The 13,562-nt window shown below is 47.8% G+C and overlaps 1 protein-coding gene across 2 annotated transcripts; it reads right to left on the bottom strand.

Moving 5' to 3' along the window:
* Positions 1-4,853: 4,853 nt before the first annotated feature.
* On the bottom strand, positions 4,854-13,025 carry LOC125534774 (beta-glucosidase 16-like). 2 transcript variants are annotated; one of them, XR_015614932.1, is made up of 3 exons: positions 12,682-13,023; positions 12,503-12,569; positions 4,854-5,935 (listed from the first exon to the last, which is right to left on the bottom strand). XR_015614932.1 is itself a non-coding variant. In XM_048697882.2 (3 exons), the coding sequence occupies exons 1-3, from the start codon at positions 12,793-12,795 to the stop codon at positions 5,839-5,841; spliced, it is 258 nt and encodes an 85-aa protein (XP_048553839.2). In that variant the 5' UTR covers positions 12,796-13,025; the 3' UTR covers positions 5,586-5,838. The 2 variants fall into 2 exon arrangements, 1 of the variants encoding a protein (XP_048553839.2); XM_048697882.2 differs by having other exon boundaries at positions 5,586-5,915; positions 12,682-13,025.
* Between the last annotated feature and the right edge of the window lie 537 nt (positions 13,026-13,562).

Below are 13,562 nucleotides of genomic sequence, written 5' to 3'. Positions count from 1 at the left end.
CTTAGGTTTAGGTTCACTACTAGGGAAAACCTTATACACAGAATGTTACCAGTAGCGCTTGTTAAAATGAGGCGCTACAGCTACTTAGTAGTAGCGCGTCTGCTAGAACAGCGCTACTGTTAACCGCTTAGCAGTAGCGCGGCAGGAACAGAATGCGCTACTACTATAATTGCCACACCGTTCTCGACGTGCTAGGTATAGTAGTAGCGCCCTTCTACGAACATCGCTACTACTACGGATTTTAGCAGCAGCGAGTTTTGCCTCCCCACGCTACTGTTAAAGCTATTTTCACCTAACCCCCCGCGCGGCCTGATTCCCTCTCCTCTACTTCCTCCCCCAATTCTCCTCTACCACTAGTAGAAAAAGGGTCAAACGTGAAGCACATTAGTGCCGGTTTGCATTTGAGCCGGCACTCATGTATACATTAGTGCCGGTTCCAACGGCTAGCCGGGCCGCTTTCATTAGTACCGGTTCGTGGCGAACCTTTAGCACCGGTTCGTGCCACGAACCGGTACTAATGAGAGTGGTGGCAGGATGTTGTCAGACTGGGGCCCCTCCAGCCCCTTTAGTACCGGTTCTTGGCACGAACTGGTACTAAAGGTCGTCCTACATAAACCCTTCGTCCACCCGAGCTCGCTCTGTTCTTCCCCTTTCCCCTCTCCTCTCTCTGTTCTTCCCCTCTTCCTCTCGAGCTCATCACACATTTTGCCCAAAATTTGTCAAGATTTGAAGGCCCCCATCCATTCAAATGATCACAAAGGTCTCTCATTGCTAGATTAGCTCTTGCAATGCTTTATATAGTGATTAATTTGTGAGTTTAGTAATTTGGGAGGATATATATATATGTGCTAGTATTTGATTTATATGCAATTTGAGGTCAAAAATAACACTTAGTTTGCATATGTAGGTGTGGTTTACTTAGTGCCTTCTAAATCTCTGTCGTAACCGCCGTCGATCGCCCACACTGTCCCGTCGCCGGCACCACCTTGTGGTGAGCCTCTTGTTCATGAAATTTTATATAAAAATTGATGTTTGTGTGATTTGGATATATAGTTACCCGTATAATTATCTTACCCGTACGTTGTTTGTTATACATATAGTGCCATGGTTTTGATATCCGTCCCCGTCGGCCCTCGTCCTTGTTATGATTCGGATGTGGTATATATATTCTCTTTTAAAACTAGTTGCATTTCGTGTTTATGACAAATTATGCCCATCAAGTTGACATAGAAATTTTTTATAGGAGGTATGTGAACCGGAAATTCCAACCGACCCTATTGTCGAGAGGTTAAATTTAGTTGAAAGAGAAAACGAGTACTTGAAAGAAAAATTGAAAAGAATTGAGGGGGAGAAGATGGAATTGGAGTTGCATGTTGCCGATGTCGTCGATGATCACAAGATCAAGATGGAGAAAATGCGCTTGAAGATTAGAAAGATTAGAAAATATGCCATCGATAGTGAGGCTTGGTATCATTATGCTGTTGGATCCATTGTTACCTGAGTTGCAATCTTGATCGCATTTGTTGTTGCATTTAAATGCTTTAGCTAGAGAGTTATTTGTTTGTTGCATTTAAGTGTTGTATGAACTTTATGTATGAACTTGTATTAATTTGGTCTATTCGGTGTTGTGTAATGAAGATGAGCCGACAATGGATGTACGATGACCGATGCTCTCCCCAGTTCGTTGAGGGCGTGCATACTTTTCTGCTTGCGGCTGAGGCAAACAAGCGGGCGGATGGTTTTATGCCTTGTCCATGTGCTGGCTGTAAGAATGGTCACAATTACTCTACGTCAAGAACCATTCACGTCCACCTGTTTAAGTCCGGTTTCATGCCCCACTATAATGTTTGGACCAAGCACGGAGAAAGAGGGGTTATGATGGAAGACAATGAAGAAGAAGAGGACGACGACAGCTATCCTGGCCATGGGTTCCCTGAATACGATGATACAACAATGGGGGAAGAAGCTGAGCCGGTAATGCGGGAAGAAGCTGAGCCGGCAATGCGGGAAGAAGCTGAAGAAGAGGCATCAGATGAGCCCGTTGATGATCTAGGTTGGGCCATTGCCGATGCAAAGAGAAACTGCGCAAGTGATTTGGAGAAGAAGAAGTTTCAGCGCATGTTAGAGGATCACAAAAAATTGTTGTACCCGAATTGCGTAGGTGACAAGAAAAAGCTGGGCACCACACTTGAATTGCTGCAATGGAAGGCAGAGAATGGTGTATCTGAGAAGGGATTTAGAAAGTTGCTGGTAATGATAAAGGATATGCTTCCAAAGGACAACGAATTGCCCGAGAGTACGTACGAAGCAAAGAAGGCTGTCTGCCCTCTAGGGTTAGAGGTGCAGAAGATACATGCATGCCCTAATGATTGCATCCTCTACCGCGGTGAGTACGAGGATTTGAACGCTTGCCCGGTATGTGGTGCATTGCGCTATAAGATCAGCCGCGATGACCCTGGTGATGTCGAGGGCGAGCGCCCCAGGAAGAAGATTCCTGCCAAGGTGATGTGGTATGCTCCTATAATACCACGGTTGAAACGTTTGTTCCAAAACAAAGAGCATGCCAAGGCGATGCGATGGCACAGAGAAGACCGTAAGAAAGACGGAAAGTTGAGAGTACCCGCTGACGGGTCGCAGTGGAGAAAAATCGAAAGAAAGTACGGGAAGGAGTTTGCAGATGACGCAAGGAGCGTATGGTTTGGTCTAAGCGCAGATGGCATTAATCCTTTTGGGGAGCAGAGCAGCAACCATAGCACCTGGCCTGTGACTCTATGTTTGTATAACCTTCCTCCTTGGTTGTGCATGAAGCGGAAGTTCATTATGATGCCAGTGCTCATCCAAGGCCCTAAGCAACCCGGCAACGACATTGAGGTGTACCTAAGGCCATTAGTTGAAGAACTCTTACAACTGTGGAATGGAACAGGTGTACGTGCGTGGGATGAGCACATGGGGGAAGAATTTGACCTAAAGGCGTTGTTGTTCGTGACCATCAATGATTGGCCTGCTCTTAGTAACCTTTCAGGACAGACAAACAAGGGATACCGCGCATGCACGCACTGTTTGGACGATACCGACAGTATATATTTGGCTAATTGTAAGAAGAATGTGTACCTGGGACATCGTCGATTTCTTCCGAGCAGGCATCCCGTAAGAAAGAAAGGCAAGCATTTCAAAGGTGAGGCGGATCACCGGATGAAGCCTAGCCACCGTACTGGTGCAGATGTACATGATATGGTCAAGGATTTGAAGGTGGTCTTTGGAAAGGGTCCTGGTGGACAACCTGTTCCGAATGACGCTGACGGACGCGCACCCATGTGGAAGAAGAAATCTATATTTTGGGACCTGCCCTATTGGAAAGACCTAGAGGTCCGCTCCGCAATCAACGTGATGCACGTGACGAAGAATCTTTGTGTGACCCTGCTTGGCTTCTTGGGCGTGTATGGGAAGACAAAAGATACACCTGAGGCACGAGAGGACCAGCAACGTATGCACGGAAAAGACGGCATACATCAGGGTCATGCAAGCTACGCTCTTACCAAAGAAGAGAAGGAAATCTTCTTTGAATGCCTGCTCAGTATTAAGGTACCGTCTGGCTTCTCGTCGAATATAAAGGGAATAATAAACATGGTAGAGAAAAAGTTCCAGAACCTAAAGTCTCATGACTGCCACATGATTATGACGCAACTGCTTCCGGTTGCATTGAGGGGGCTTCTACCGGAAAACGTTCGATTAGCCATTGTGAAGATATGTGCATTTCTCAATGCAATCTCTCAGAAGGTAATCGATTCAGAAATCATACCAAGGTTAGAGAATGATTTGGTGCAATGTCTTGTCAGTTTCGAGTTGGTGTTCCCACCATCCTTCTTCAACATCATGACGCACGTCCTAGTTCACCTATGCGAAGAGATTAACGTTTTGGGTCCTGTATTTCTACACAATATGTTCCCCTTTGAGAGGTTCATGGGAGTCTTAAAGAAATATGTTCATAACCGTGCTAGGCCAGAAGGAAGCATCTCCAAGGGCCGTCAAAATGAGGAGGTCATTGAGTTTTGTATTGACTTTATTCCTGACCTTAAGCCAATTGGTGTTCCTGAATCGCGGCATAAGGGCAGACTGGATGGAAAAGGCACGCTAGGAGGGGAACAAATAATATGTATGGACGGACATTCTCTCACTGAAGCACACTACACAGTTCTACAGAATTCCGCCTTGGTGGCTCCGTATATGGGTGAACACAAGAATTTGCTACGCTCCAAACACCCGGAGCGGTCTGATGACCGGATTACATGTGAACAAACCAGGAGTTTCGCCAGCTGGTTGCAGACATGTACCATGCATGACACCTCTATTGAAGATGACCTGTACTTGCTGTCCCAGTTACCATCTTCGAAGAAGAAGAGTACGATGACAACTATGTGCCCCCTGAATACGGTGATGCTGCAACGGGGGGAGCTGGTGAAGATCAAGAGGAACCAGACGATGTGCCCAATGATGCTGCCACGGGTGAAGCTGCTGAAGATCAAGAGGAACCAGACGATGTGCCCGATGATGATGATCTCCGCCGGGCCATTGTCGATGCAAGGACGCAATGCATTAGTCAAAAGGAGAAGCTGAAGTTCGATCGCATGTTAGAGGATCACAAAAAAGGGTTATACCCCAATTGCGAAGATGGCAACACAAAGCTCGGTTCCGTACTGGAATTGCTGCAGTGGAAGGCAGAGAATGCTGTGGCTGACAAAGGATTTGAGAAGCTACTGAAAATATTGAAGAAGAAGCTTCCAAAGGATAACGAATTGCCCGATAGTACATACGCAGCAAAGAAGGTCGTATGCCCTCTAGGATTGGAGGTGGAGAAGATACATGCATGCCCTAATGACTGCATCCTCTACCACGGTGCATACAAGGATCTGAACGCATGCCCGGTATGCGGTGCGTTGTGGTATAAGATCAGACGAGATGACCCTGGTGATGTTGACGGCGAGCCCCTCAGGAAGAGGGTTCCTGCGAAGGTGATGTGGTATGCTCCTATAATACCACGGTTGAAACGTCTCTTCAGAAACGAAGAGCATGCCAAGTTGATGCGATGGCACGGTGAGAACCGAAAGAAAGATGGGAAGTTGAGAGCACCCGCTGACGGGTCGCAGTGGAGAAAAATCGAGAGAAAGTACTGGGATGAGTTTGCAAAGGACCCAAGGAATGTATGGTTTGCTTTAAGCGCGGATGGCATTAATCCTTTCGGGGAGCAGAGCAGCAATCACAGCACCTGGCCCGTGACTCTATGTATGTATAACCTTCCTCCTTGGATGTGCACGAAGCGGAAGTTCATTATGATGCCAGTTCTCATCCAAGGCCCTAAGCAACCCAGCAACGAAATTGATGTGTACCTAAGGCCATTAGTTGAATAACTTTTACAGCTGTGGAATGGAAACGGTGTACGTACGTGGGATGAGCACAGACAGGAGGAATTTAACCTTAAGGCGTTGCTGTTCGTGACCATCAACGATTGGCCCGCTCTCAGTAACCTTTCAGGACAGACAAACAAAGGATACCACGCATGCACGCACTGTTTAGATTACACTGAAAGTATATACCTGGACAAATGCAGGAAGAATGTGTACCTGGGCCATCGTTGATTTCTTCCGACCAACCATCAATGTCGAAAGAAAGGCAAGCATTTCAAAGGCGAGGCAGATCACCGTAAGAAGCCCGCCATGCGCACCGGTGATCACGTGCTTGCTATGGTCAATGATTTACACTACGTAATCTTTGGAAAGGGTCCCGGTGGACTAGCTGTTCCGAATGATGCTGAGGGACACGCACCCATGTGGAAGAAGAAATCTATATTTTGGGACCTACCCTACTGGAAAGACCTAGAGGTCCGCTCCTCAATCGACGTGACGCACGTGACGAAGAACCTAAAAGCAAAAAGAAATCACTAAAAAACTGTCAGTATTTAGTTGTAAGTAGAAATAAAAAATAAATAGAAAAAAATTCTATTTTTATAGTAAAGTTATTCATAAACTAGTGATTCACACAAACTTTTAAAAATTCAAATTTAAACTATTCAAAATTTAAAACTAATGGCACTAACAGAAAGTTTATAATTTTTGTGACCTAAAAGCAAAAAGAAATCACTAAAAAACTGTAAGTATTTAGTTGTAAGTAGAAATAAAAAAATAAAAAACAAAAAAATGTAGAAATAAAAAAGAAAAACCAAAAAAAATGCCTCCTACTGGGCCTCCACGGCCTGAATATGACTAGAAACCCTACATGGGCCAGGATTCAGGCCCGCAGAAGGCCCAATAGGCCCACAGGCAGTAGCAAGTTTAGGCCTGAAAGCCTGCATTAGAGAGGAGCTCGAATGGGGAGGCACACCAGCGCTTATAAACCAGTGCCGGCGCCCTTCAGCTAGCGATGTGGGACTAAACTTTTGGGCGCGGGGCAGCACAAAGCCATTGGTCCCGGTTGGTGGCACCAACCGGGACTAAAGGGGGCATTGGTCACGGTTCGTGGCACCAACCGTGACCATTGCCCCCCGTTAGTCCCGGTTGGTGCCATCAACCGGGACCAATGGCCTTCACTTCCCGCCCTTTTGGCTGCTGAAAATTGGCCTTTGGTTCCGGTTCGTCGCACCAACCGGGACTAAAGGGAGCATTAGTCCCGGGTCATAGCATGAACCGGGACCATTGCTCTGGCTATATAAGCCAACACTTGTGGAATTTTGGCCAGCCGCCTCCCATTCGCCCCGACGCCCCCAGGCCATACGTCGTCGTCGTCGCCGCCCCGAGCCCGTTGTCGCCCCGCGCCCGCCGCCGTCGCCCCGCCCCGCCCCGTCGCCGCCCCGAGCCCGTACGTTGTCGCCCCGCGCCGTCGCCCCGAGCCCGTCGTCGCCGCCCCGAGCCCGCCGCCGTCGCCCCGCCCCGTTGCCGCCCCGATCCCGTCGCCGCCCCGAGCCCGTCGCCGCCCCGCCCAGTCATCGCCCCGCGCCGGCGCCGGCCCTTTAGGTTGATGATGTTGATGATATGATGATGTTTTTTTTCTGTTGATGATATGATGATGTTTTTTTCTGTTGATGATATGATGATGTTTTTTTTCATATATGCATTTCGTCGAGGGTTCGAGGGTTCTTCTCCTCTTTTTTTTCTTCTTCTTCCTCTTTTTTTTTATCGGGAACGAGTGTTGTCGAGGGACATAGATGTAGTGTCATTGTTGTCGATATATACCCCCTCCCAATAGCTTACTATGATTAGGTAGCTAGTTCTACGTTTGGCACTAATATATCCATCTGTCATGTTTGAATAATAATTGCCATGTTGTAAATATTTGTAGAAACTATGGACACCGCCCTAGACGAAGCAACAAAAGAAGCGTTGTTGAGGAACATAATCGCAGAAGGAAGTGATGCCATCTCGTTGTTTCTCAACGAAACCGATGGTCTGGAAGGAGAGGGTGAACAAGCTGGCTACGGTGGCCTAATGCCGGTGCAAGAAGAAGAACATGAGGACGGCTCCGGTGACCCAATGCCGGTGCAAGAAGGAGACCATGATGACGGCTCCGGTGACCGAACCGAGTCCGGCCAGGTATATATATTAGTTAAGCCTATGCTGACTAGCTGATTGATGCATTCATTATTTTGGTATGTACACATATTAATTAAGTCTTTGTTCTTTTTTCTAGCCCTCCGGATCGAGCACAACTTCGGTAAAGAGACAAGGCCCGAAGAAAAAGCTAAGCTCGGATGAAAAGTTTGAGATCATAGCAATCGCGCCCGACGGCCAACCTATTGAACCCCTCCGGACAAAGAGCGCATTTGTTGCTCAGTGCGGGGTTCTGGTTAGGGACAAGATCCCGATAAGCATCCAGCAATGGTTTAAGCCGGCTACAGAAGACCCTGAGGTCTCTTATGTCAATGATATGCAGAAAAATGATCTTTGGACTGAGCTGAAGTCAAATTTCACCCTACCGCCTGAGGATAATCCAGAGAACCCAGTTAAAGAGAAATTAATCAAGTCTTTTGCTCTGAAGAGGATGGCAGAACTATTCAGGAGGTGGAAGAAAGAGCTGAATAAGTTTGTCGAAAATAATGAGACACCAGAATTCAAGGGCAGATATGAGAAGATCAGAGATCACTGGCCCGCATTTGTGGCCCACAAGACATCGGAAAAGAGTCAGAAGATGTCGGCGACAAACAAGCAAAATGCTGCGAAGAAGAAGCTTCACCATCGCACGGGGTCAGGTGGCTACCTCATAGCCCGGCCTAAGTGGTCCAAGACTGAGAATGATCTGGTTCATAAAGGGATCGAACCAGAGACAATTAACTGGCCAGACCGTTGCCGGACTTGGTTCTTCGAGGCTGGCGGAACCCTGGACCCTGTAACAGGGAAGTGCAGTTGGACGAACGATCAAATGGACATACCAATCAGTAAGCTTAAGCAGTATATCGAAGCATCGCAGGAAGGGACGTTCTTTCCAGACAGAGAGAACGACGAGCTCACAATGTCCCTCGGGAATCCTGAGCACCCTGGACGGACACGAGACACGCCAGGCTCCATTCCGTGGAAGGTTGGGTTTCCGGACGCAGGCGGTTACAAATCCCATGAGAGGAGGAAAAAAGTGCAGCAGACCTAAATGCAGGCGCTGCAAGCAAGGGTAGACGCGATAGAGGAACGAGAAGCAAATCGCAGCAAACGTACTGCCGAAGCCTCCCCCGAAGCTACACCACCATCTCAGCGCAGAAGCAGCGTGGCTTCCACCGAGCTGCTTCAGCCGGAGCATGCCTTGACGGCTCCTGCCAGCTATCCCGTGGATGCTATAACGGAGTCTCAAAATTGCCACCTTATGACGCAATGGATGAATTTGAAGGTCAAGGCGGCTGTTGGCTCTGTTTATCGTACTGAACCCGGCGCAACTTTTCATTGCCGGCCGATTCCAGAAGGATATGCTAGGGTGATGGTGGATGAGATAACGGAGGGATTTGAGGACCTCCAGCTTGACCACCCTACCAGTGAAGGGGAGACTCGGCTGGGGTCTGCTCTGAAGACTCCATGCCTATGGCGGAAGGATCTCATCAACCTTTCGAACTGGACGCCACCGCATCCTCCTCCTCCTCCGGCGAGTCAGGGCACTCCGCCTCCACCGCCTCCTCCTCCGGCGAGTGACGATCAGGGCCCTCGACCGGCTCCTTCTCCGGTGCGTGGCGGCACTCTGCCTCCTTCTTCGCCTGCGCCGATGCGCCCGAGCAGCCAGCCTCCTCCTTCTCCGCCTCGTTAGCAAGGGCGGAAGAGACCTGCCGCCGCTCCAGCTGTGCTCCGGCGCGTCGTAGTCCTTCTCCTCCGCCTCTTAAGAAAGTAAAGAAGACAACCGCTACGTCTGCTCGGTCGGCGTCTAGCAGTACAACCAGAGGCGGGAGGACATACAGATTCGGTCCTTCTCTGAAGACTCCAGAGAAGTTACCATATGAGAGGACCCTGGAGGAGATCGCCGAGATCGCGCGAGAAGAAGTGAGGAACTTCTTTGAAGGGGTGAAAGCAAAGAAACATCCACCTCCGGAGGAGAAGGTAGATCGGGTGAAAGTGAAGCGCACTCTGGCTGCCCTGACAAAACCACCGAAGTCTGATCCGCCGAAAGGAAACTATGACCGCATTATTGGAAAGGAATTTGCCGAAGCGGAACGGTCGAGAAGTACTATCAGTGATCAAAGGCTGAAAGAACGACGAGCTAGGAAACAAATTGCCCAGCTCGGCGAACAAGCGAAGCAATCGTGCCCCCCGCTCAAGGTGCCTAGCCACAACGTCGCTAATGATCCGAGGATGGTACCCGGTTATAGCAATCTTGCAGATTACCTGCCTGACGAAGTACATTATGAACCCATGGACGTGCAGATACAAAGATACGAGTACGGGAAGCCTCTCGTCAAAGATGAAAGATCTCTATCAACGATGATGCGAAGATTGCATGATTGGTACTTGAAAATCTGCAGAGACTCTGGGGGGAGGAGTACTTTGTATGTGAAAGTTAAAAAGGAGCATGACCTCGTTGGAATTGATCTGTTGCATGTTCCATTTGAGGAGTTCTATCAGTTTTTCAATCAATTGGCCCTCGATAAAACAGCGGTCGCCTGCTACTGTCTGTAAGTAGTACTACTTCTGTCATTAAGTTTCTCTATATAGCTTAGCTCTTTCATTGCATGTATTTATAATCATCCTCACTATATTATACAGATTGAAGATCGCCGAATTGAAGAAAAGACAAGTCGGTGATATTGGGTGCATTAACACATATCTCATAGATGCAACTCAGGTTAAACTTCATGCCGCACCTACCGAGGCCAACTTGCTACGATCGTTCGTAATAAATCAAAACAAAGATATAATACTCTTTCCTTACAACTTCAGGTGAGTGTTACTGTCTTGTGCGTATTCGGTTTCCCTTATATATTAGTCAAGGTTATAGTAATGTAATTCATGAGTTATGCATGTGTGTGCAGTTTCCACTATATTCTCCTAGAGATTAAGCTTGAGCAGGGACTAGTAACCGTCTTAGACTCAAAACGAAAAGATCCCCAGGACTATGCAGACATGACTCAAATACTCCAGAAGTAAGTTAAATCGATCATTATCCACCATATCAGCAACTTTGTTCATTTCCTGATATCAAGTAATTGTTTTCTTTGTCCGGCAGGGTTTGGAGAAAATTCACCAAAACAGTTCCGGGACTGCCGAAGGAGCTGGAATTTAGACACCCGAAAGTAAGTACTATAGTAGCATGTTCCGCGCATCTCCTAGTGATTCAAGCGCTAGTTTCATCAATACCATTTAGCATTCTTGCTTATCAGTTTGATTGACCTCTATTTCTTGTAAAGTGGTTGTGGCAGGAACAAGGGAATGATTTCTGTGGATACTACATCCGCGAGTCCATCCGCCACACGACCTGTGAGCGGGGCGGGTACTCTAACAAACAATATGAAGTACGTAAATAACAGCATTCACAATTTTATTTTATTACCATCATTTGTGTTGAGTTTCATTCATTCATATATATATGTATTGACCCCCTTCTTCATATTAGATGTTTCGGAAGCGGGATGAACTCCTAGCACCAGCTCGCATGCGAGCAATTCAAGAGGAATTGGCGGCATTCTTTCTTGACCACGTGATCCCTGAAGACGGAGAATTCTATGTGGACCCTGAGTCCGTATGATTATATTTGTAAGAGATAATTATTGTATATATGTAGCCGGTAGTGTCAGATAGATATACGAGAACTTGTTGTTCGACCAATCTCTCGGAGAAGGAGAGGTGGTCAATATCACTTCTCTCTGTATGCATATATGTTCATGACGATCTTCTGTTTCCTTCGTTTGCTTACTAGCTAGCCAGCGTGTCTAGTCCTCTCTATACGTATGTATAGTACGTAGCGTCGACCAAGCACGGACATAAGAGAGGACACTTCTCTCTATTAATTATAGCTAGCTAACACAATATATGAAACACCTAAATTAACCCCCCAAAACCCCCAACCCCCCCCTCCCCTTTTCAAAAAAAAAAACAAAAACCCCAGCCACAGAAATGCTGACGCGTGGATGCCTATTGGTCCCGGTTGGTGCCACCAACCGGGACCAAAGGGTCTCCAGACTGGGCTCTGCGCACTGCCCATGTGGAGGCCCATCAGTCCCGGTTCTGGATTGAACCGGGACTAAAGGGTCGGGGCATTAGTACCGGCACTTTAATCCCGGTTCAGAAACCGGGACTAAAGGCCCTTACGAACCGGGACTATAGGCCCTTTTTCTACCAGTGTGATGGAGGCGTGTGGGCGATGTGCAAACGCCCATACGTATGAGCGTTAACATTTTCGTATAAATAAGATATGGCAGTCTGCATCACTTAACGATGGCTATTTTCTCTTTACAAAAAACTTAATTCGTGTCACAACCAGGCCCATGTTGCACTAATGTTTCAGATGACTACAGTGGACATAAATAGGAAATTTAACAACGATGCTAACTGATTAGTACACGGCGATTTTTTTAAGACACTGGTTACGACGTTTGAGCATACACGCACACACGCTCGCACTTACATCACCACACACACATTCACACAACGCCTAGTGAAAATTGGATCAAAACTGTGGAGCTTCAAGATCGACAAAGTCAGCACAGACGTCTGCTATCGATGTAAACATCGCCTCTCACCAAAACACTAATCCGCATTAATAAGACAGTAAATCGTCAAACCTATGATTTTAATGCCTTATGGGCCGGGCACCATCGTCCGACCACTGATTGGTTCTCATTATATGGCTATCGAATTTGGCCACGCCCACAGCAGTGTGGATGCGGCTATCGCTGTCCCTGTTTCGTACAGCAAGATGGAAAGGAACCACTCGTTTTCATCTTTATCCTCCTATAAGCAACATGGATCACACAATCCTAAACACACACACACACACACACACGGATCACGCAAGGACATGGAAGCAGAAAACCGAAAAGATGACTGACAGCGTGTGTGGGTGAAGAAATCCCAGTTGCTGAGGCCCTTGCCGTCCTCCAGGTACGCGCCCTCAATCTGCAAGTGGAAGCAGAAATCACACTGCGTCGTCAGCAACCGTGCCTTGGGACCGAGGAGAGCGGCGAAGAGAGACGACGCCGGCCGAAGCCAAGCTCTCAGACCCACCAACCTGGTAAGCAGACGTGGCGACGCCGAAGAGGAACCCCGGCGGGAACTCAGCGCGGTTGAGCCCTCGCGTGGACGGCACGAGGACGAGGATCGCCAGCGCCGCCAGCATGGCCATGCCCGTCGCCACCTCAAGCTAGACTAGAATGGCAGCGCCTCTTCGTTTATGAGGCAGCGGCTAGCCAACCTCCTGCAGGCTCATTTAGAGGCCACAGCGAAGTGGGTAAATCAGGTCCCCTTCTACAACTGCAATCTAGCAGCGTCCACATACGGTCGCTCGTACGGCATGGCTGATGGCCCATATTATTTGTAGGCCACACCAAGCTTTGCTTGCTAGTATTATCCCCGTGGTGCACGTGGAATGGCATGTGAAGGAGATTACATAATACTGTAGGTGAAAGATAGTCGTAACCTCTCACGATGGTGACACCTCGGCGGACTTAACAAAAAAAAACTCAGAATATTTTTTTGTTATATTCTCTTAAAATATATGTGCTGTTGGAATATCCTTCTCATATGGGCTGTGAGAAGATGACCATTTGAGGCCTTTTAGGCAGCCCAAAGAGGTGCATAAGCCCACTACCCATTAGGGTTATGACCTAGGGTCATTTTGGACTTTGCACATGTGTGGATGGGGATGTTTTACCCTATATCCAGCAGCCACCACCAAGTATGACGAAAATCAGTTCATCCTCCAAGAGAGAAGAAGAGAGAAAACCAAGAAAGCAAGGGAAGAAGAGGAAAATTGAAGGAAAAAGCAAGGGAGCTCCTCCCCAAGGTTGTGATGGTCCAGATCCACTACCTTGTCTCCTTCAAGCTTCAGTTCCACCATCTTTGGTGAGATTGTTCCAATCCCTAGTTCTTGAGCCCCAAATCTTGTTGTGT

This window comes from Triticum urartu, chromosome 2A (assembly GCF_056163025.1).
Source record: "Triticum urartu cultivar PI428250 chromosome 2A, HENAU_Tu73, whole genome shotgun sequence".
Taxonomy (NCBI): Eukaryota; Viridiplantae; Streptophyta; class Magnoliopsida; order Poales; family Poaceae; genus Triticum; species Triticum urartu.
The sequence above is the reverse complement of the archived record's forward strand: the minus strand, read 5'-3'. Positions and strand labels throughout refer to the sequence as shown.

Coding starts and splice junctions, on each gene's coding strand:
- LOC125534774 (XM_048697882.2), bottom strand. CDS start 12,795: ATGGCCATGCTGGCGGCGCTGGCGATCCTCGTCCTCGTGCCGTCCACG. Junction 12,570..12,681: donor TCGCCACGTCTGCTTACCAG/GTTGGTGGGTCT, acceptor TTCCACTTGCAG/ATTGAGGGCGCGTACCTGGA. Junction 5,916..12,502: donor TTTCTTCACCCACACACGCT/GTCAGTCATCTT, acceptor TTTTGCTTTTAG/GTTCTTCGTCACGTGCGTCA.